The sequence below is a fragment of the Physella acuta genome, unplaced genomic scaffold (assembly GCF_028476545.2).
Source record: "Physella acuta isolate Inbredline_101_S28 unplaced genomic scaffold, ASM2847654v3 ptg001771l, whole genome shotgun sequence".
Lineage (NCBI taxonomy): Eukaryota > Metazoa > Mollusca > Gastropoda > Physidae > Physella > Physella acuta.
In genome coordinates, this window is record NW_026733281.1 from 138292 (window position 1) to 160119 (window position 21828).

At 44.3% G+C, this 21828-nt stretch overlaps 2 protein-coding genes across 6 annotated transcripts in view; one reads left to right on the forward strand and one right to left on the reverse strand.

The window, feature by feature from the left end:
• LOC131930417 (adhesion G protein-coupled receptor L3) overlaps positions 1-21828 on the reverse strand; it is a 146107-nt gene that overhangs the window by 118329 nt on the left and 5950 nt on the right. The gene's annotated exons all lie outside the window — the stretch shown is intronic.
• LOC131930416 (spidroin-1-like) lies at positions 2164-17933 on the forward strand. The gene is made up of 3 exons (XM_059286883.1): positions 2164-2220; positions 16384-16893; positions 17004-17933. The coding sequence occupies exons 1-3, from the start codon at positions 2164-2166 to the stop codon at positions 17931-17933; spliced, it is 1497 nt and encodes a 498-aa protein (XP_059142866.1).

Sequence of the window (21828 nt, forward strand, 5' to 3'; positions counted from 1 at the left end):
GATGTGTTTGTGTAAAAGAGTGGTACAGGAGTATAGCTGGAGTATGTCTGTGCAAGAAAGAGGGGGGAAGAAAGTGGTTGTTGCTGTCAATAGTCTACATGTCTAAGGGTGGTTTAATGCAGAGGTTGTCGGTTCAATGATGGCGATCAATACAAAATTCGCACAGCTTGACTCTAAACGAAACAAAACAAAAATGTATTTATACATACAAAAATTCAGTTTGAACCGATTTTTTTCTTTTCCATGGAAGTTAAATTTAACAATATGCAAGCCTCATTAACGAAAATACATATTGAAAATTCCATTGTATATTAGATAAAAAATATGTTGGGGCTAATTATTTTAGCTTATATACACGAGAAATGCTTGGGGTAAAAAAAACTAAAATATGCTGTCCAAATGACGAAACGATAAATTAATTAACGGCTGCGCTAATTACGTTATCTGCTATCATCCAATACCAGAACATTTTGAGCCTGTGTTCTGCCATTGACAAAAAAATATCATGTAGATGTCAGGGCACCTCGAGAATATAGAGCAACGAATTTGTTGGATTTTTAATCATCATCATCAATACCAGAACATTTTGAGCCTGTGTTCTGCCATTGACAAAAAATATCATGTAGATGTCAGGGCACCTCGAGAATATAGAGCAACGAATTTGTTGGATTTTTTTTTAACTGCAGGTTTAAATTTAAGGGAAATAGAGGGAGAAGAGAGGAGGGTGTCGCTAAAATATGGAATGATTTTTTTTAAGGCTAAGAGCCCCTTTAACTCACTTAGTGAACGCTCGCTTGCAGCCCCTCCTTTACTGGCTCGCGTAAAATATGACTGCGTTTAAAAAACGAGCTAGTTGTCAAGTCCAAAAACCCATAAACTCGATGGTGAAAGATTTTGGTTTTTTTATTCTTTTTTTTCTTTTTTACTTTCATTTTTATTACATAACTTAATGTGCCGAGTTGAGTGGGGGAAAAAACAAAATTAGTTAAACTGAGATTAATTTTTTTCTTTTAATTTTTTTCCGCGTGTAAGAACAAATCAATGACGCCTGACTTTTTTATGTAATTTTTTTTTTCATAATGATCCCTAGAACCTTTTTTTCTAGGCCAGACTTCATAATGCACAAAAAATGCACTTTAAATTTTACTCCATCTTAGAACTGGGTTTTTTTAAAAAGTTAATACCCTAGGGAATTAAGCGGCGACTGGGATGGGGGGGGGGGGGGGGGGGTGAAGGATAAGGATTATCCAGACTAATCGTTAGGCTACATTTTTCATTTGTTTGGTCCAGTATAGCGAATCCTAAGCAAAAGTAAAACCAATTTGACAAACTTATCACAACAAATAAAAATTGCAATCTCTTAACTAGTCTGGCCCTTTAGCCTAGGGTTTAAAATAAAATGACGGGGGGGGGGGGTCTTGGTCAACATTACCAGGAATTATCCGCCTGCCCCAGAAATCAAACCCTTCAGGCCCGAGCCCCAGGAAAACTGTATTTATCCCCCCCCCCCCCTCCATCCAAGATGACGAAAGATGATATCGCCATCAGTAATTAAACACGCGGCTACTTCAACCAGAAAGGATGATTTATTTTTTCCCTCCCCGTTCCGGGCGTGACTTGTCCCCGGGTCAAGCGTGTGAGAACCGCGCTGCTGCTCGCACAGATAAAGAGATTGTTGCCGTTTTTCTTCAAATAGAAAGAGCGTTAATAAATGCAGTAGAGGTCAGATGGGCGTGGTGGACGGTGAAAAAGATGAATTCATGGAGGCATCCATTTTTTATTTTTTTAAAGGCGGTTGGGGTTGGGTTGGTTCATTTTTGTAAAAAAAAAAGGACTGTTAAATGTGTTAGTGTGTTTGCGTTTTTAGCTGAGTGAGTTTGTGTCATCATGCTGATAAGGGTGTGGGGGTGGAGTAGGGGGAGGGGTAAATCAATCGACAAAGCAGCGTCAAAAATCTGATGGTCAAGACAATTAGCGTTACAAATCTGATGGTCAAGAAGATTTGCGTCACGAAGTGGTTGGTCAAGTGGATTAGCGTTAAGAAATCAAAATCGAGATTATCGTCAAGACGAAATCCTCATATCGTTAATGTTCAACTACTCCAGATAGTGTGAGGTTAAAACAAATTCAAAATTTTTCAGTTTCACGAGGGGGATGGCCTTAATGGATTCAGAGGCCAACAAAGATTATGGCCAGAGTATTGAAGACAAACAGCTTCAAGTACCAATTCAACGAATGCAACACATAGACATTTATACAAATTATACCTGCACTGGTTAAAAAAACAACACGAAGCTACATACTGCAAAAAACATGACGCTCAGTGTTACCCACTCCAACGAGATGCCTGAAAGAAACTCTGGTATACGCACTGCAAAAAACAGCACTCTTATATCTGAATGAACCCAAAAACCACCACGTTGCAACTCAAACACAAACCTCCCAAAAAAACCAGCTCGCTAATGTATGCATGAATTCTTGGTGTCGTCTGCAGTTTCTCTATGGAAATATCCTCAAACAAACAGGCCAGTTAGTGAATTATTAAAAACATCGCGTCGAGAGTATCCGCTTCAAACCTCGCGCGATCGCCACCCCCGCCCAATCCGCCAACCCCCACCGCCACCCCCCGTAATTTTCAACAAGAAAGACCCGGGGTGACACCGGGGGGTGTCTTCTTATGTCATCAACGTTAATTATTTATAACGCAATTTATACTCGCGCACGCCTCGGCCGGGATACGCTGGCACCCACCCCCCATCTAATCCAGCCCAGCGCGAGACCTTGGGAGGAAAATTAGTCCTGATCCCATGCACGGCCACGAGGGCGGGATTACCCGGGGTAACTCTACCCCATCTGATATTGTTTCAATCATTACCATAGGCATGTGGTGGAGATAAATATCGAGGGCTTAATCTATCAACCTCGGATGAGTGCATATTCAACAGCGGATCGTCTATCCGACATCAAAAGGTATCGTTTACCGGAGTAAGAGTTACTTCAGTAACGGTTTATATTTTTTCAAGTATGTCTTTATATAACATTAAAGAAAAGCAGGCTGAAATCAGAGTCAACGGGGCATATGGCACATATCATGTTGACACGTAATATATAATAATCCCGTTCAACGTTACAATTAAGAACGAAGAAGCAGACATATCAGTACGTTTACCGTACGACCCTAACTTTTCCAAAGGAGAAATTAACTTTTTAAAACGGATCAGAATAAAACCGGAGCCCTCAGTCCCCGGTAGATAATGCAAATCGTGGCGACAATCGCCCGCAGTCGCCAGAGCTCGCCCGAGAAGATCTCCATTCCCTGGGTTTCAATACGTATCTGGTCTACAGATAATTGCCGGTATCTGATGAATTTCAAATCGTCCCGTTGACCACGGTAACTTGTTCTCCGCGGCGGCCATTACGCCCGGGTGAAAGGGAAAGAACTCGTAAAGGGACGTAATTACCCCTGACAATGGCCATAGCCCCGAGAACTAGGCGAGAGAAAAAAAAATGTATTCACTTGTGTTCTTGATTACGGTCACGTGACGAGGGTGGAAACCGAAGAAAACTTGAAGAAAAAAACTTTGACAAGGACTCGGAGATTTATTGACCTTGTCATTGAGGTGCTGACCGCACCATCAGTGGACCTTGCATTATGAGGTCTGTAAGGTCCATGGCAAGGTCTTTAAGGGTGACCATGTTGACCCCCCCCCCCCCCCCCCCCCGTTGGTCGTGTATCAAGCTGATCACGTTGAGATCAAGTTCTGCAAGTCGTAGGAAGCGTCCTTAATTAGCTGACCGACCATATTGTCTATTTGCAGCTTCTTTCAGGAGTATCTAAAGAAATAGAATTTAAATAGAAAAAATACACTTAACCAGTGTCCGCTCCACCACTCCCCGGAAACTTTCAAGTGCCCCCCCCCCCCCCAGACAATGAAGTCTGAAAGAAACACTGCAAATGTATACGTGAGTTGACCAACATGGATACCATACAAAGGAGCCAAAGGCTGGGACATACAATCTATAGATCGTTTGCCCGAATTCCTTATAGATATTTTCACGAGACTTCTGAGACACGTGCATGTGATGTTGACCCTACGAGTGATGGCGTGCATAAGATGTTGACCAAAAGATGTCATAGTGAGCATGCTGAACACGTGCATGTGCCAAAAGATCCTAGAGTGACCAAACTGACCGCGTCCATGTTGTGTGTACCCTACGAGTGATGGCGTGCATAAGATGTTGACCAAAAGATCCTAGAGTGAGCGCGCTGACCACGTCCATGCGGTGCTGACCCCCACTAGTCCTGTGTCTTAACGAACAAGTTGTCCAGGGCGGCGCCCCGCTGCTGAGGGGGGAAGCAATCCAATCCTGCCGTTGGCGTGGAGGATGTAGCAAACAGTTGGGAAGAATGGAAGTGGTTTGAGAAACAAAAGGAGTGGGGACGGGGTGGGGAGGGTGATGGGAGAATGTTTGAGATAGTTTCGAGAATGGGGAGGGGGGGTCGGGGGTCTTCATTGGGGAGACTGTGTTTAAAGGAATTAAGGCCAGGGGTGGGGCGATAATTAGAAAGCAGATTTGCCGGTGTAGAAAGAGATTAAAATGTGCAGGCCCCTGGCGGGGGTGCCGGCGGGGTGGGGGCGGGATAGCGACTATGAGTGCATAAAGAAAATGGAAGCAACTATTTTTTTTTCTCTGATGCACCAGCCACGTTTTTAGGGCGGGAATTACACCCTCAGCCAGCTAAACCGTGAATAGCTCTGGGCCCCTGACCTAAATAGTTTCAGGCTCCTAACCTTCAAGCTCATGTTCCAAATAGTTGCAAGACCCTGGCCCACGCCAGCTTTAAGATCCTGACCCACACAGCTTTAAGATCCTGATCTGACCCACGCCAGCTTTAGGATCCTGACCCACACAGGTTTAAGATCCTGACTTGACCCAAGCCAGCTTTAAGATCCTGACCCACACAGGTTTAAGATCCTGACCCACACATATTTAAGCCCCCCTCCCACCCGCACAACTTTAAACGCCTGACCCATACATATTTAAACCCCGACATCACACATCTTTAAACCCATGAACCTCACATCTTTAAACCCTTGACCCACACATCTTTAAACCCCGACACCACACAGTAGAACACAGACAAGATATCTGTAAAAGAACCCCAAAGAAGAAAAAAAAGAACAAAGACGACAGTCTCGACGTTCTCTTTGTTATGTAGGAAAAAACAATTCTAAAAAAATATTTCTTTTCATCATATTCATTGTTTAACTACCAGAAACTACTATTTTATATCATCCGAACGTAACGTTAACTAGGACAATATAAATTTATGTCAAGTTCAAACTACATAAAACGTGTTGTTAGTTGTTACTTTCTATAGCCCTTGTATTTGAGTTTGTCTCGGGTAGATCAATATACCGCTGCAGTATAAAGGTAAGACTAGACCCAGACAATAACCACAGACTCAGACAGACATCAGTCAACAAGCAGACCAACACCAAAACCGCAGACAAATTGAACGCATCTAACAGCAGAATCATTACGTGTTCGTCTGCTTTGTGATTGGCTGTTTTATGCCCCACGTGGGTAGTTCCGGGTCTCCAGGCAACAATTTCCAGAGAAGAATTACCCGGATGTTTCGCGCGTGCACTCTCCAGGAACCGAATCAAGCAGCGGTCAGGGCATTGAAGACTGACCAGAGGACTTGTTCTAATGTGGACACTCAGGGTCCGGTAATGGTCGCGGCATCAGGTGTGTAACGTAATTAGCGGGGGCGGGAGTGAAATCAATGCTGGGTGGGGGAGGGGGGGGGGGTTCTTACCGCGGTGCTGACCGCTGGGCGCATGGGGTGGGGAGGGGTGGTGATTGAGATAATAATGAAAGAGGTGTCCGGTAGCGATGACGTAATGTGTGGGTGGGGTGGGGGTTGGGAGAGGTTATAATGGTGGGATGGAGGCTGGGCAGGTTAGGGTGTGGTGGGGTGGGGTATTTTGGGGATGAGATGGGGTTGGACATTTTGGGGGTGGGATGAGGTTGAACATTTTGGGGGTGGGATGGGGTTGGACATTTTCGGGGGTGAGATGGGGTTGGACTTTTTGGAGGTGTGGGTTGCGTGTTTTAGGGTTGGGATGGGGTTGGACATTTTGGGGGTGGAATAGTATGAAACGTTTTAGTAGATGGTATTAGGGTTGGATATATAGCGGTGCTCTTTAAAACACCATTTTGTTACGTATAGGGAACTAAAGTGATAAAGTGCTGAACAATTTAAGTAATTTATGTAAAGGGTATGTGTGTTAATAAGATATAGAGTTGTATAGTAGAAAAGGATGGGCGTCGGGTGTGTGTAGGAGACCGCAAGAGACTGTACGCGTGGTGAGCAGGAGATTGAAGATGTGTTGAGGAGGTCGAGAGAGAAGAAGGTAGACAGATACGTGTAACCCTATGTATATACGAGTCATGACTCGACAAGCACAGATATGTGACTCCAGTCATTTAGTGCGCACAAGTTTTTACACACAGATAAACACATGCACGCGCGCGCAAGCACGGGCACGCATGCGCTGTCCGGTCGGGTTAGTCACCCAAACCAAGACAAGTGACCCGGTAGTCTGGACCTGACATACAGGGGAGACAAGCAACGTTCAACAAATACAGTGACCTCCTCCCATTATCGGAGATCGTTTAAGGTGATGGGGTGGGGTGGGGGTGACCGGTGGTGCTGATTAGCGTGGTTGTTGTACAGGTAAAAAAAACAAAACACCGCCCGTGTGGCATGACCTGGAGTGGTCAGGTGCATCCGTGTCTCACGTCTGTCTAGGGTAGGTCAATATCTGAAGATTTGTGTTTGATTATGTAAGAGTTTTCTCTTTGAAGTGACACTACTCATACATGTACTGCACTTAATTATAATTGAGATGTTAGCTACAAAATGTGGTAGAAATGTTAGCTACAAAATATCGTGCGAATGTTGGCTACAAAATGTTACGGAAATGTTGGGCACAAAATGTCATAGAAAAATTAGGTTCAAAGGGTTGACCAACTGCCCAACATACTCGAAATGACCAGGGAATGTGGTAAATCGTAACCAAACTAATAAAAACAATTGGAAGACGTGAAACTAGCATGAGCGGATACTAGGAACAAATACCCGAACAATAGCTTACACAATATACACAACATATATATGATATTGTTTGGTTGCTCAATCCTGTTTGACCACCCTCACCCAGTGTCCAGTTGTCCAACAAACACATACAAAATATAACACACACTAGTATCCTGGACAGAAGAGTTCCAAGAAAAATATTGTGGGTAAAGCAACACGGAAACAAAAATTAAAAGACGATATTTCCATATCCGAATGTTGGCTATTTATGTCAGACCCGACTTCGGACATACGCCTTGTTGGTTTATGCATGGAAATTACACCGGGGTCAAGCCAGGGTGGACGGGCGAGCGGGAATACATTACATCTATTCATATATGTAGCTTTGAATACGTATACATCTTCCAGTGGTCAGTTGATAAGGATGGTCAGTAACTTTTTGCGGTCATGTTAAAAACGGTCATACGAACTCATTCTAGTGTTACATTTTATCCGGACTTACAGGAGGAAAACTTCTACTCAATGGATTCATAAATAGAATATACCCGTTTATTTGGGCAATAGGGGACTGGCTGTTCTATTAAAACCAGTGATAAATTATAGATTTACCCTTGTCGTAGCCATCTAGCTAAAATTCTTGTCTGTTAAAATAATAAGAAAACTCTTGAACCACAATTACAGAAAAAGGGACCAAAGACCCAACCCTGTAATAAGTGTCCTGTCGAGTGGTCGTTAAAAACATTCCTAACCAAATCCTCATTATACCGAGACTCCACCCCCCCCCCCCCCCCCCCCCCACTGTTGGACTACCCGAGGCATGTCGTGATATAAAGCAGGGCTGGGTTCCATCCGTCTCTATGGACACGGCATACAAATGGCATTAATTGTATGACCAGCAGAATGACCAGACGCCTTAAAGCCCCCCTTCCCTCTCCCCCTCCCACACACTCACTGCCGTCGGTTGATGATTAGAGCAGGGTGGGGGCTGCGACGTTCAAAACATTCAAGTCGAGATCCTGACTTTTGTCAATCTGTTGGTGACCTACAATACTAGTCCAGTTATCCAATATATATATATATATATATATATATATATATATATATATATATATATATACATATATATAGTTGGCGCGGTAATCCAGAGATCGCGGCAACCTGACGCAATCAGATTGAGATCCACTGATACTAGTAATGTAATTGAAGCTATTGTCCCAACACTGGACGGCCACAATGGGCTGCCCATTGAGCTGGCATAAAGCCCGTGTCAGCTAACGGGCCTAAGCCCGTTGGGTCTACTGTGACCGGCTACCTGAGCCAATCAGCCCCTGGCCCATCATGCAATGCTCCGACACACACCGAACAAAGATGTGCCAATCAACTTTTTTTTTCTTTCATTAAAAAAAAATCCACTTCTGTGGGATGCTCACGTGACCTACGATTTCCAGTCGACCGGATCGACTCGGCGTCACGTGCGCGGTGATGTAACGTTATGCTGCTCACTTGGAGCCACCGTGACTCAACGCGAGATGGAGACAAAGGCACGAGTGAGTTTTCCTGTCGCCGAGGCGGGCACGAGCGTTGATTGGAGCGGGAGAAAAGACGCGACGTGTTTATGAGTTTGTCATAAAAAAAAATTATAAAAAGAAGCTAAATGCGGGATTCGATCAAAGGTCGTTAAAGAAAAATTCGCCTTTATAACTTAATTGGTCGCGGCACGTGGTATCTTATACGTTGACTTGGTTGGAACTTAGAGATTTTTTTTTTCAATTTTTTTTTCAAAATTTCCGATGACTTCATGAAGACGTCATATGTGGCCCCACAAGGACGTGAAAGAAACAGCTGGTGTTAGACGACGGTCGAACCAGACCAGCGACCGGTCGATATTTCAACGGTCAATGATCATCAACGACCAGTTACACTGGCGCGCCTGGCTGAGACCGCCGGGCTATTGATTAGCGGGACAGGCAGACGAAACCTACCAGAAAACAAGCAGCGGTTAAGATTTCCGAGTCCCACTTAACGGGATAGGGTTTTAGTTAGGAAGTTGATGTGGCATGCTGGGCAAGTGGTCAGCTTGACCTGACACATTTAAGCCCAGTCTCAAAAAGATTTACGTAACCACGTTCTATAAGATAAAAGCTGGAGTACAACTTTACAAATCTCAAATCATGATGAAACAGTTTTCAATTCCAACACACGTAGAAAACCACTTTAAATAGATATAGATAGCAATGCACTAAAAATAACATTACCTAGTAGTTCGTGGTTATCCTTTTAAAATCAATAATGTTCACGGTCATCGAAAAATCAAAACTTGTTCGGCTCAGAATTTAATTTTAGACTCGAGTTAGGGTATGCGATATCCATAGACCATAACCCTCAATACTAACTAACTGGTAACATTTATCACATACATATCTCTCTGTCATGTAAAAATTCCAATGTAGCACTGCTGGGTGGATATATTAATGTCTACACAATTAGTACCGCAAAGACAGAAAACTACCTAAAAAATTAGTGTTACAAGTCGGACGACGTGCGCACTGCTTTTCTCATATTTTTTTATGGACGTATCAGGTGTGCTTTGTTAAAACTTTTTTATCTGATTTTCTTTTTTTTTTTTAATAATAAAGTTTTATAGAATTAACTCTAATTATTAAAGTATTGTATTTGCGTCCTTATTTTCGAAAGAACAAAGTTGAACAGAAATGAAATAAAAACTAACATTGTTCTAACCGAACGCTGACAACACTACAAGCGTATCGGCTCACACCTAACAGCTTCAAATATCTACCTCGCCGTGCTCTCGGTTTTATTAACCACCTCAGCTTTCATGCTGCTCTCTTTAAATGGCCCTCGCCTAATCCCGCGCGCTGCTGCTTGTTATACCGAGTTAAGATAATGTACTCGTTATCGCCGGAAGTCTTATAAGAAAACAATTATGTCTGGTAATTTGTTTTAATTCGCCATCATTTCATGGCGTCTATGGCTGCGGGATATTATGACCGAGCAGCGACTCAAGAGGGATATATCCGTAGACGAAATATAGTTCCGAATAATACGGCTTCCGGCACTACTTTTTAAAATTGCATTAATATTTTTTCTGGTAAAATCTATTTAATTTCCTGTTGCTAAACTTTCAATATTTTCTGCGATTACCTCCCCGCGCGTGGATGCACAGAAACGAAAATCCTCGCTCGCTTTGTTGGAAGTAGAAATTGGTTAGCGAGATAGAAGATGGGCGAGATGACGAAACTAGATCGAGGGTAACTGACTATTTGACCTGAGGGAACATCAAGATACGGGGACTTTTTTTTTCTTCTCCTGGCGAAAATGGGATGCTAATCTGCCAGTTGGCAGTAATGAAAAGGCCCACAGCTGATGTCCGAATGATTTTATTTCAGTAGGGGGACAGGACCTTTGTACTTCCGGGGCAACGACGCCATCGGCAGATATAAAACGTTTTTTTTTAACTGACTTCAATGCAAGAAACGTTGGCACCGGAGGGGTGGGGGGGGGGGGTACATGGAGAAGAGGGGCGATGTGGTCGTGACGTATTTGCAGCCGTCTTGGAAATAATCGAGTTAGTGCCATTTTGGGAGCCCTAACGGGTGTTGTGGAGTCCCGAGGACAAATGGTACAATGGTTTAATGTGGCTGCAAATCTTTTCGGGGCACAGGGTTTGATTGTAAGAGTTTGGTGTACTAGGGATTGTGTACGTGCATTACACCGAACGTTTGTACTCACAAATACACACACATACATACACAAACATATATACACTCACGTACACATTTACACAGCATGCAGATAACACACAAATGTACAAGCACGAACAAAGTACATATAGACAAACACATGAACGCACACACACAGTCAAACACACGAAGCACGCAGACATTCAGTCACACACAGCAAGCTAAACCTAACACTACTTCAATTACACAACTGTCGCGTGACTCGTGAACTCGGCGAGTAAATATGTGCATGCCTAATTGGCGAATTCGTGTATGTAATATATGTGCATTCGCAAGTACCCTAAATTACACGCAGTGTGGGGTTTTGGTATACTTAGAAACCAAGATCAATTTTAAACAAGCTTAGTTCGTGTAAAATTCTATTTTAAAAATATGAGACACCCTTCTCCCCTTCGCACATATTTTAGCCACTTGGTTAACAAATTAATACAAACCCTTATGAACTAGTTTATTAGCTTCCAGAAGTTAATAAATGTATTAGTATTATTCATATATATATATATATATATATATATATATATATATATATATATATATATATATATATATATATATATATATATATATATATATATATAGGCCTATAGATTATTTAAATGTACACAGTTTCAGTGCACGAGCTTAAGTGCACTCACCGACACGATGACCCCTGTACTACTTCCTCAGTCCGACACGACGGGCTCTCTCCACGAGCCAACTAACTCAATCCGACGAGCGACTAGCACCGACGGTGATTGGAAACCGGTCATGTGGATGTCATTTAGACTCAATTAAGTCCCCCTCCAGACGGCCCTCGACAGGGGGCTCGTCAAGCGGACAAAAAAAATTGCTCGCTAATGTCCTGCACATGACACATGCAAGGGTCACTACAAGGGTCACTGCAAGGTCATTGTAAATCTGGACAATCATTGTTTCATTCCCGCCGCAGTTAGACTCTATTTGGGGATTATCGGCCTTGCCGGACTTTGACTTGTTGGTCTCTTCTTCCCACCCCACGGCTAACCCCCACCCCCGAGCAATTACTTGACTCAATGAGGGGCAAGGCTTGGGTAATGTGCCTGAAAAGAAATGTTATTTTCAGGCCAAAACGTCCTATTACCCGCCCAACCCGTTTAACGCTGGACTATTTCGCCCTCGTGTTTTTCTTCCATCTCGCTCGGCCTCGGTGGGTTGTGACCGCGGATTACGTTAGGAGAACCCATTCAATCCCAGCCTGCCGTGGGGCAGGGGACCACACGGCCCGGACCAACTCGTGGTCTGTACGGGAGACTCAACAGTTGCTTAATCTCGTTTAAACGACGAGGGCGGGAGAGGGGTGGGGTGGAAGTAGAATCTGTGGGACATCAGGCTGATTGGTCAGCCTTAAGCCAGAGACAAGACTTTACGGTTAAGTTTTATAAGATTTTTTTTCCTAACCAGGATAGCAGAACCGAGATACTTATAAATTAAGGTTAGGGTTGGGATTAGGATAATTCTACTAAATAATTGTAAACAACTAGCTTTTGAGTAATACAGTTTTTTTTAGAGAGATAACTAAGTGATGTGTTATGCTTGATACGGGTAAACCCAAAACTATAAATAATCTGGGTTTTTTTTAAGACGAGTATAGGCCCTACAAGCTCCTGTAGTGTTTATTCTTTATGTCTTCTTAATTTTTTATATCGGAGGGAATTTCCTCCAACATGATTATGTGTCAACATTGAGTCAAGTGACTCCGACTTCAGGCTGATTTTATTTCTGGAGGTGCTTCCATAGCTTTAGTTCATAATTTTTTTTTTTAAATTTCAGATTTTCCTTTTTTTAGGTGTGTGGTTGTCCATAACTAACGGGTCGCGTCCACCGGGGCCCAAACTCGGAACTTTCGGGTTAGCAATTGTGCTCACTCCTACCAGAACACGCCGTCACCTTTTATCTGTCGTCTTCGTTGTTAAATTGAGGATTAACGTAGCCATGGCTCATATACGATCCATCGCGTTTGTTGGTTATATGCTGAGTCATCCGACATGCACCACCAACATGTTAGACCAACCCGTCAGGTCAACCCTGACAACATAGAACATTCTGTCTGTCCTTGCCGTAGCGCAATCAACCCTACAACCAACCCTACAACAAACCCGTCCAACATCTAACCTGATCAACCCTACACCTAACCTAACTCCACAGCTAACTAACCCTAATCCGTCCAACCCTAAACCTAATCCGCCCAACACCCCACCCAATCCTAAACCTACACCTAACCCATCCGATACCACACCTATATAACCCTAAACCTAACCCGTCATACATGACGTTAGACACCTGGTTCAAGCCATGACGTCAATTAACTTCCGAACGCAGTCAACTACAGTTAATTACCACGATAATTAATCACCACCGAAACACGCGGTATACCCACGGTATATTGTTCAGTTTTTGCGAATTCACTTGTCTGGGGGAAAAACGTGGTCAATAAAGTTGAACTGACACACAACATCGACGTTTCTTTATGGCGGGAACAATCATACAATCATTTCCCGCCAATGACGTCACAACATGGTCGCGCTGGGCCAGCTAATAAAAAAATGTGATGGCTAATTAATATTTTTTTCTCTCCCATTATTATCCTACCGCCTGGTTCGGTTCGATAGTATTCGATAACCTAAATAAAAATGAAATATATATTTTAGATGACGGTTAAAAGAATCGTTAAAAATAGGCAACACGTAGTCCGGATAGAGTAAGGAGTTCAGGGTTCGTACTACTTTTTGTATATGAAATTCCAGACTTTTTCCAGACTGCGTACGAACGCTGGGAGTTATACAGTGCGTAGGCTCAGATTATGCAGTAGAAGGGACGAGAACTCTGGAAGTACCAGGAGAAAAAAAAACACCCAGAGTGATCCCTTATGTAACGGTGACACTTGAGCCAATCATGGCTCACATTAATTGCATTGCGCGACCTTTGGGTCGGTGGTCTGACCTTGACTAGTGTCCTTGAGAAGAGATCCTTCTTGTGTTTGCTGCTGACTCAAAAGGTGAAGGACAGGAAGAAACATTAGTGTTCGTTCAGAAGCCAAAGGTCAAATGTCAAAAGATCCGTCGACGTTTACTGTTGTGTGTGATCATTTTTTTAGAAGTATCTTTAAAATAAAAATAATACATACGTTAATACAGACTATTTGTTTCTGTAGCCACTACTTTATCTGCTCTAGTCTATACCAACCATGTCTTTAAAAAATTCTTTCATTTTTTTCTTATTATGATCTCAATATTCTGATGCCATAAATAAAACCATCCCTTTAGTAAAAAGTTATTACTCGAACAACAGCTCGTTAAATGATCAACGCAAGTTTCCTGTAAAGAAATCCTCAAATGGCCTGTGGTCTGTTCTATTTGAATAAGCTGCCTGATTGGTGCCATGTCGGACGTCCATAGTCTCCAGTTTTACAACAGTTGTTTATGGTGGTCTTTTACAGCAGGGCTCGCGTGCAATCAGGGGCTTTGTTATGTAACACTTCGGTAACGTCACGTGACTAATGGGACATCTGTTCACCTTTTCCTTCTGCATGAACTATCAAAAATGGATGTTAGTGTAAAAAGGGTTTTTAGAGGTAGTCTTGGTGGGCTCAGAAAGTGAGATGTTATAAGCCTGAGATGATTAGGTGGGTCAAGAAAGTAATGTATTTTTAGACTATGATGGTTAGGTGGGTCCAGTAAGTGAGGTGTTTTTATACTGGGATGGTTAGGTGGGTTCAGTAAGTGAAGTATTTTTAGACTGGGATGGTTAGGTGGGTCCAGTAAGTGAGGTTTTTTTTAGACTAGGATAGAAAAGGACCAGGAAAATGAGGTGCTTATTTGCATCAAATCTAAGACATCTTTAAGTCCAACCCATAAGGCGCTGAAGACCACACAACTAGGGCGTTGATAAGTCCAAACAAACAGCTCACATATGTAGTAAGCAACGGTTCTTCACAAGACTGGCGGGTCGTATTTAACCCCTGGACCCATCCTGACGTTGTTCTTACACCCCACAGATAACATAAAAACCTACATACACACTCGGACACCCAAGAAATCTGTACGTAATATCTTACTCGAGATGTTTCACACTTGAACAGAAAAAACGAATACCATGGTGAGGGGAGGAAAGCCATGAGGGAAAAGCAATGAATAATTAGTGCTGACAGGCCAAGATTTCACAAGATCACTTGAGTGTCAAATCTTGTAGGCAGATTTTTCCCTCCTTCCAAGTGCATTAGCCGAGGACGCATCGAGTACCAAAAGTACAACACAAAGAGCAGTGAATACATCAAAACACAAAAAAAAAACAACTAAGAACAGCTAATGCATTTAGTACCAAAAACACACGATACAATTTTAATATGCAGCATTACATAATATCGTTATACAATTTCTTTATTTCCAAAACAAAGTAGTTGCATGCATGGGACTACAAAAACGTTTACTGGCATTCTATGGCCTGGTTCTAAAATTACAGAAGTTCAAATGTAGCGGTTTGACCTAATTCTGTAAAAAAAAATTACAGCCCCCAGCTCAAATAGTGGCCGTCGTTTGCAACATTTGTTCCAATAAAGACATTGTTTAATATTCATACAACAAACTGTTCTATTAACGATTCTCGTGTGTGTGTGTGGGGGGGGGGAGACATCTCGCGGGACCACGTGACTCAGCGAGATCCAGGTTAAGAAATGCGTGTTATTAAGACAAAGATTACCACCTGATCGATCATTGATTGAATAATAATTTTCTTTTAAATTTCATGCGTCGATGAAATGACTCACGCGCGTACCACTCGAGAAGTCTCGAGCTGCTGATGGGATCTCGGCGCGAGTAAAGCTCGGGGTATAAAGTTCAGTGTGTGGAACATGTGCTGACGTGAATAGGTCGTGGTCGGGCAGACATGCTTTTTGTGGACAGGACCGCGTCTGACGACACACAAAGACAGAGGCAGGGAGGGACAGGGAGGGACAGGGAGGGACACAGAGAGACACAGTCATAGAGCCACACGTATTGTCGCAAAAAAAAAGGATATACTTCAGGGGCATATTCAATAACACATAGACACATACACACAGAGACATAAACACAGACGCATACACGCACACAGACACGCCGGCGTATACACCCCGCAATCACACACCGACAAATACAAACCAACTCAAAAAGAGGAACACATAGAGACACATAAATATACACCAACACATACGCACCAACAAATACAAAGCAACTAAAACAAGGGGCATACATAGAGACACACTAAGCGACACACTTTAGACACTTCAGAGGATCAATCAAAGACCTGTTCAGCTACACACACAGAAACACAGACAGGCACACACCGCCGCAAACACATCGCAAAAACCACATTAAAACACACACATATACTGACGTACACACTCCGACACAGACAGACGCACACACAGACACACGTCCATGCTGACATGTTGTCAAAACCCCGCGTGATAAATGATCTGAGACCGGGCAGAAATAAGACAGGGACAATTTATATCTCTAGTCAGAGCCGGACAAGGGTCAAACGGGTGCTGCTGGCTTGGCCCTCATCGCCACGTCGTATCAGGGGCTTGTGTTTATCGTCAGGGACAGTTTGGCTTTAGACGGTGGTCAGGAGCCGGTGGTCAGGGGCCGGTGGTCAGGGGCTGGTGGTCAGGGGCTGGTGGTCAGGGGCTGGTGGTCAGGAGCCGGTGGTCAGTGGTCAGGAGCCGGTGGTCAGGGGCCGGTGGTCAGGGGCTGGTGGTCAGGGGCTGGTGGTCAGGGGCTGGTGGTCAGGGGCTGGTGGTCAGGGGCTGGTGGTCAGGAGCCGGTGGTCAGTGGTCAGGAGCCGGTGGTCAGGGGCCGGTGGTCAGGGGCTGGTGGTCAGGGCCGGTGGTCAGGGGCCGGTGGTCAGGGGCCGGTGGTCAGGAGCCAGTGGTCAGGAGCCGGGGGTCAGGGGCCAGTGGTCAGGGCCGGTGGTCAGGGGCTGGTGGTCAGGGGCTGGTGGTCAGGGGCTAGTGGTCAGGAGCCGGTGGTCAGTGGTCAGGAGCCGGTGGTCAGGGGCCGGTGGTCAGGGGCTGGTGGTCAGGGGCTGGTGGTCAGGGGCTGGTAGTCAGGAGCCGGTGGTCAGGGGCCGGTGGTCAGGAGCCGGGGGTCAGGGGCCGGGGGTCAGGGGCCAGTAGTGGGGCCAGTGGTCAGGGGCCGGGGGTCAGGGGCCAGTGGTCAGGGCCGGGGGTCAGGGGCCAGTGGTCAGGGCCGGGGGTCAGGGGCCGGGGGTCAGGGGCCAGTGGTCAGGGGCTGGTGGTCAGGGGCTGGTGGTCAGGAGCCGGTGGTCAGGGGCCGGTGGTCAGGGGCCGGTGGTCAGGGGCCTGTAGTCAGGGGCTGGTGGTCAGGGGCCGGTGGTCAGGAGCCGGTGGTCAGGGGCCGGGGGTCAGGGGCCAGTGGTCAGGGCCGGGGGTCAGGGGCCAGTGGTCAGGGCCGGGGGTCAGGGGCCGGGGGTCAGGAGACGGGGGTCAGGAGCTGGTGGTCAGGGGCCAGTGGTCAGGGCCGGGGGTCAGGAGCCGGAGGTCAGGGGCCAGTGGTCAGGGCCGGGGGTCAGGGGCCAGTGGTCAGGGGCCGGGGGTCAGGGGCCAGTGGTCAGGGGCCGGGGGTCAGGAGCCGGTGGTCAGGGGCCGGGGGTCAGGGGCCAGTGGTCAGGGCCGGGGGTCAGGGGCCAGTGGTCAGGGCCGGGGGTCAGGGGCCGGGGGTCAGGAGCCGGGGGTCAGGAGCTGGTGGTCAGGGGCCAGTGGTCAGGGCCGGGGGTCAGGAGCCGGAGGTCAGGGGCCAGTGGTCAGGGGCCGGGGGTCAGGGGCCAGTGGTCAGGGGCCGGGGGTCAGGGGTCGGTGGTCAGGGGCCAGTAGTGGGGCCGGCGGTCAGGAGCCAGTGGTCCAAGAGAAGGCATGGTATCGTTGGGTGGAAGTGGCTCTTGGATTTGGTGTGAGAACCTGCAGGCGGCAAGTGCTGAAGCCGCTCAAAATGACGTCAGGCTTATTGCCTCCCCCTTCTTTGTATTCCCCTTTCTTTATAAAAAAATGAAGACCCCCCCCCCCTCTGTAAACGACATCACAAAGTATACCCCCAGTTACCATAATTCTGACCCCAATTCGAACGAAAATTCTCATTTATTTATATTTATTTTACAAAATACAAAGAAATGCTACACCAACCCTGCCTACCCCCCCCCCCCTCATATGTTTCAGCTCCCTTCCCCGGGAGTGTTTAGTATGTATCGCATAAAAACTTAAAGCTCAAACAGTGTGGGCCTCTCGATATTTTAGCTTAATATTTCTTTATCAAGACAATGAAATAATGTATACAATGTCTACTTATTAAAACGATAAAATAAGTTCAAAAATACCTCTTTATTAAAACGAAAGAATAATTTCTAATTTTTTATTTTCATTAAAACGAAAAAAAAATATCTCTAACATTCCTCTTAATTACAACCATAAAATAACATCTAATCTAAAGTGTCTAGTTACTTGAGAGAAAAAAAAGTAATCATTATAAAAAGTAATTAATAAAATGTCGGTTCACCAAAACAAAAAAAGACAGCCGTCCATGGGAACGAGATACCCCGGTAATTTTATAAGCCTGGGTACGTCTATCCCAACAGTGGCGTCAAATCTGGCCCTTGCTACCCACCCATCAACAGTAAACAAGCAGAGGATAACTTAGTTATCGCGTAAGATAAGTTATTTTTAACCAAATCCCCCCCCCCCCCCTTACACCCCACGTCTACACAACACTGTCAGCATGTTAGATATAAAACACTATCCTATAATGGTGTGTTTAAAAACACAGCAATAGGCCTATCTTGTCAACATATCTTGGTGTGTTTAAATATAACACAACTGCGTCAGTGTGTTAGGCCTAAATTTAAAAAAAAAAAAAACACCAATGTCGAAGCATGTCAAAATTAAACGCCTCACTAACTCAATGTATTGAATATTTTAAAAAAACGGAATTACCATGTTTAAAAATATAACAGAGCTGGGTTCTTGTGTTTAAAAATAAAACACTGCAATGTGTTCGTGTGTTTAAAAATAAAACACTGCAATGTGTTCGTGTGTTCAAAAATAAAACAATGCAATGCGTTCGTGTGTTTAAAACACTGCAATGTGTTCGTGTGTTTAAAAATAACACACTGCGATGTGTTCGTGTGTTTAAATATAAAAAAACACTGCATTGTGTTCGTGTGTTTAAAAATATAACAGCTGTGTTCGTGTGTTTAAAACTAAAACACTGCAATGTGTTCGTGTATTTAAAACACTGCGACGTGTTCGTGTGTTTAAAAATAAACAGCCCAGATTTTTTACTCTCCTGTCTCACCCAGACGACACACGAGCTGATATAGCCTCGGTGACAGTAGAGGTAAGTATTTATTTAACGACAAGCGTCGCCAGAATGGAGCTGTCAAACATTCAACAGGGAACAGGCTGGGGCAGGGGGGAGACAGGGTAAGATTACACCACGAGAGGACGCGGCATTGCTTTAAACCGAGTGTCGGGTAGAGGGTGAGAATCCCAACCCGAGTTTCCGTTGAGGCGACAATAGAACATACATAACCTGCATGCTAGGTTTGAATTGTGCAGGAATAGAAGGTGGGGAGGGGGGAGAGGATCCAAACTGTCTAGGTTAGGGAAAAACATAATTTGGTATAATAGTAGCTTTGGATTGAAGGGCTGTCCCCTGCCTCCCCGACCCCCTCCCCTCTCGCCAAAAGAAGCGGTGAATCATACCCAGTTAACGGCTATATAGTAGCCCCGGTGTACGTTTAACAAAAGTTAATGGAAATTGGGACAATTTCACCACCGATCCCCACCCGCCCTGTGGGGCGCGAGAACTCGAATCTGCGGACAAAAGCCAGCTTGAATGGCTATAGGCTGAGACGGGGGAGGTGAGCGGGGGAGGAGATGGAATTAAAGGTGAAAGCTAAGGGAGCTTATTTTTTTTTTACATCCGGGTGTTTTCTATAGCTAGATGGGAGTATTGAAAGAATATTAGCTCCGGACGATACAAAAGATGAAGAAAATATGACACAATGGCGGAGCTGACCATTTTTATAAATAAAGAAACTTTTTTTTTGCTGATGTAAACACGCCAGTGGTGTAAATATTTATTTAAAATCAACACGGAATAAATAATCAAAATAATTAACAATCAGACTGTACGATTAAAATTTCAGAACAGTGTAAATAATTAATTAAAACGGTCTTTTGTAGCCGTTTTATTTTCACAAAACAACCAGTCAAATGGAAAGATTTTACTCGAAGCTACGAAATAAACCAAGCAAATAAACGAGGGAGATAAAGAGAATATTTACCGTAGCTAAGTAATGGAAGAAAGGGGGGAAAGGGGGAGGCAGCGGAAGTATTGTTTAATAGATCGATAGGGCAATAATCAATCAGGCGTAATGTCATGCGGGAGATCTACACCCTGTCCAGGTCAGTCGATACACGGGAGACACGTGACCGTTCTTTGGGGGTAGCTGACAGGGGAGGTTTGGACATTGTGTAGAAGGCTGGTGGTCGTTGTGTGCAGGGCTGTTTGGTCGTTGTGTACAGGCCTATTTGGTCGTTGTGTACAGGGCTGTTTGGTCGTTGTGTACAGGGCTGTTTGGTCGTTGTGTACAGGCCTGTTTGGTCGTTGTGTACAGGGCTGTTTGGTCGTTGTGTATGAAGACTGTTTGGTCTTGGTTTGGTCGTGATATTGAGGGCTGTTTGGTCGTTGTATACACGAGCTGTTTAGTAGCTGTGTACAAGGGCTGGTGGTGTAGCAATGCTGGGCTACAGTGGACCAAGGCTACAGGTGTTCTAAAAGTTCTCCAGAGATGTAACAGAAGCTACCACAGAGACGATGTTTGTGTACAGCTGATGTTTGGCCAAAATTTGCAAAGGCTTGGAGCTATGTACAACAGCAGGCCAGTGTGTACAAAGCAGTTTGGTATAAGTTATTTGGCCATTGCATCCAGGAGCTGGGTGGCCATTAGCACGTGAGATGTTTAACCATAGTAAAAATAAACTGCACTGTCAGACATAAGAAAGGGTCTAGTGTAGTGAATAATTCTTTATTTTACATCCCAAACTAAAACCACTGATTATCGACGTCTCCCTTTCAATTCTGACTTAGTCGTCTACATTTTTTAAAAAAAACAGAATTAAAGTCATGTATTTTTTTTAAAAAAATGGGACTTAAGCCGTGTAAGCTGGATCTACGAGTATCGATTCCAAACTGTTGAGCTGAGACTGAAAGAATCAATTGAAAGCAGAGTTATTTTTTCCTGTCTCCCTCTCTCGTCTAATGATGGACATTTATCGAGGGGACACAGGACGAGATTATGGTCGATCTCTCAACCGGTCGAGGGAACTGGAGTAAACGGTGTTGTTGTTTATCTTTTAGTTTTAAATCCAGGCCGATGTTTACACGACGGCAGCGCCGAGAATGGTATTACATTGCTAATTAGAACATTAATTAATTATTTTAAAAAACGTTGACATAAGTAAATAACAATTGATTAACAACAGCTACTAAAGCTATTTAGATACTGAGTTGCTGATCTTTTACAAAGCAGAAAATTTTAAAAAATTAAAAAGAATAAACAGATAGATCCACTAGAGCGAAAGGAACTAGAAATAGAAGATACCCTAGCAGTCGTGTCTGGGGCCACTAATTTTGTAAATTAAAGATCAATGACAGCACGAGAATGAAAGGGAAACAACTGACCTAGGCATTGCCGCAGAGAACGTGTGTTGCTGGTTTCTGGTAATGACGGATTGATGGGGCTTTACAGGGTAGGATGGGGGGGGGGGGGGGGGGAAGAGAGTTATAGTTTACTTTTTTAACTTTGTAAATCACAAAAGAAATAAAGTATGCAAAGTAAAATACAAACTACAATACCCCATTAGAAAAAATCGCGACCGTACTTTTG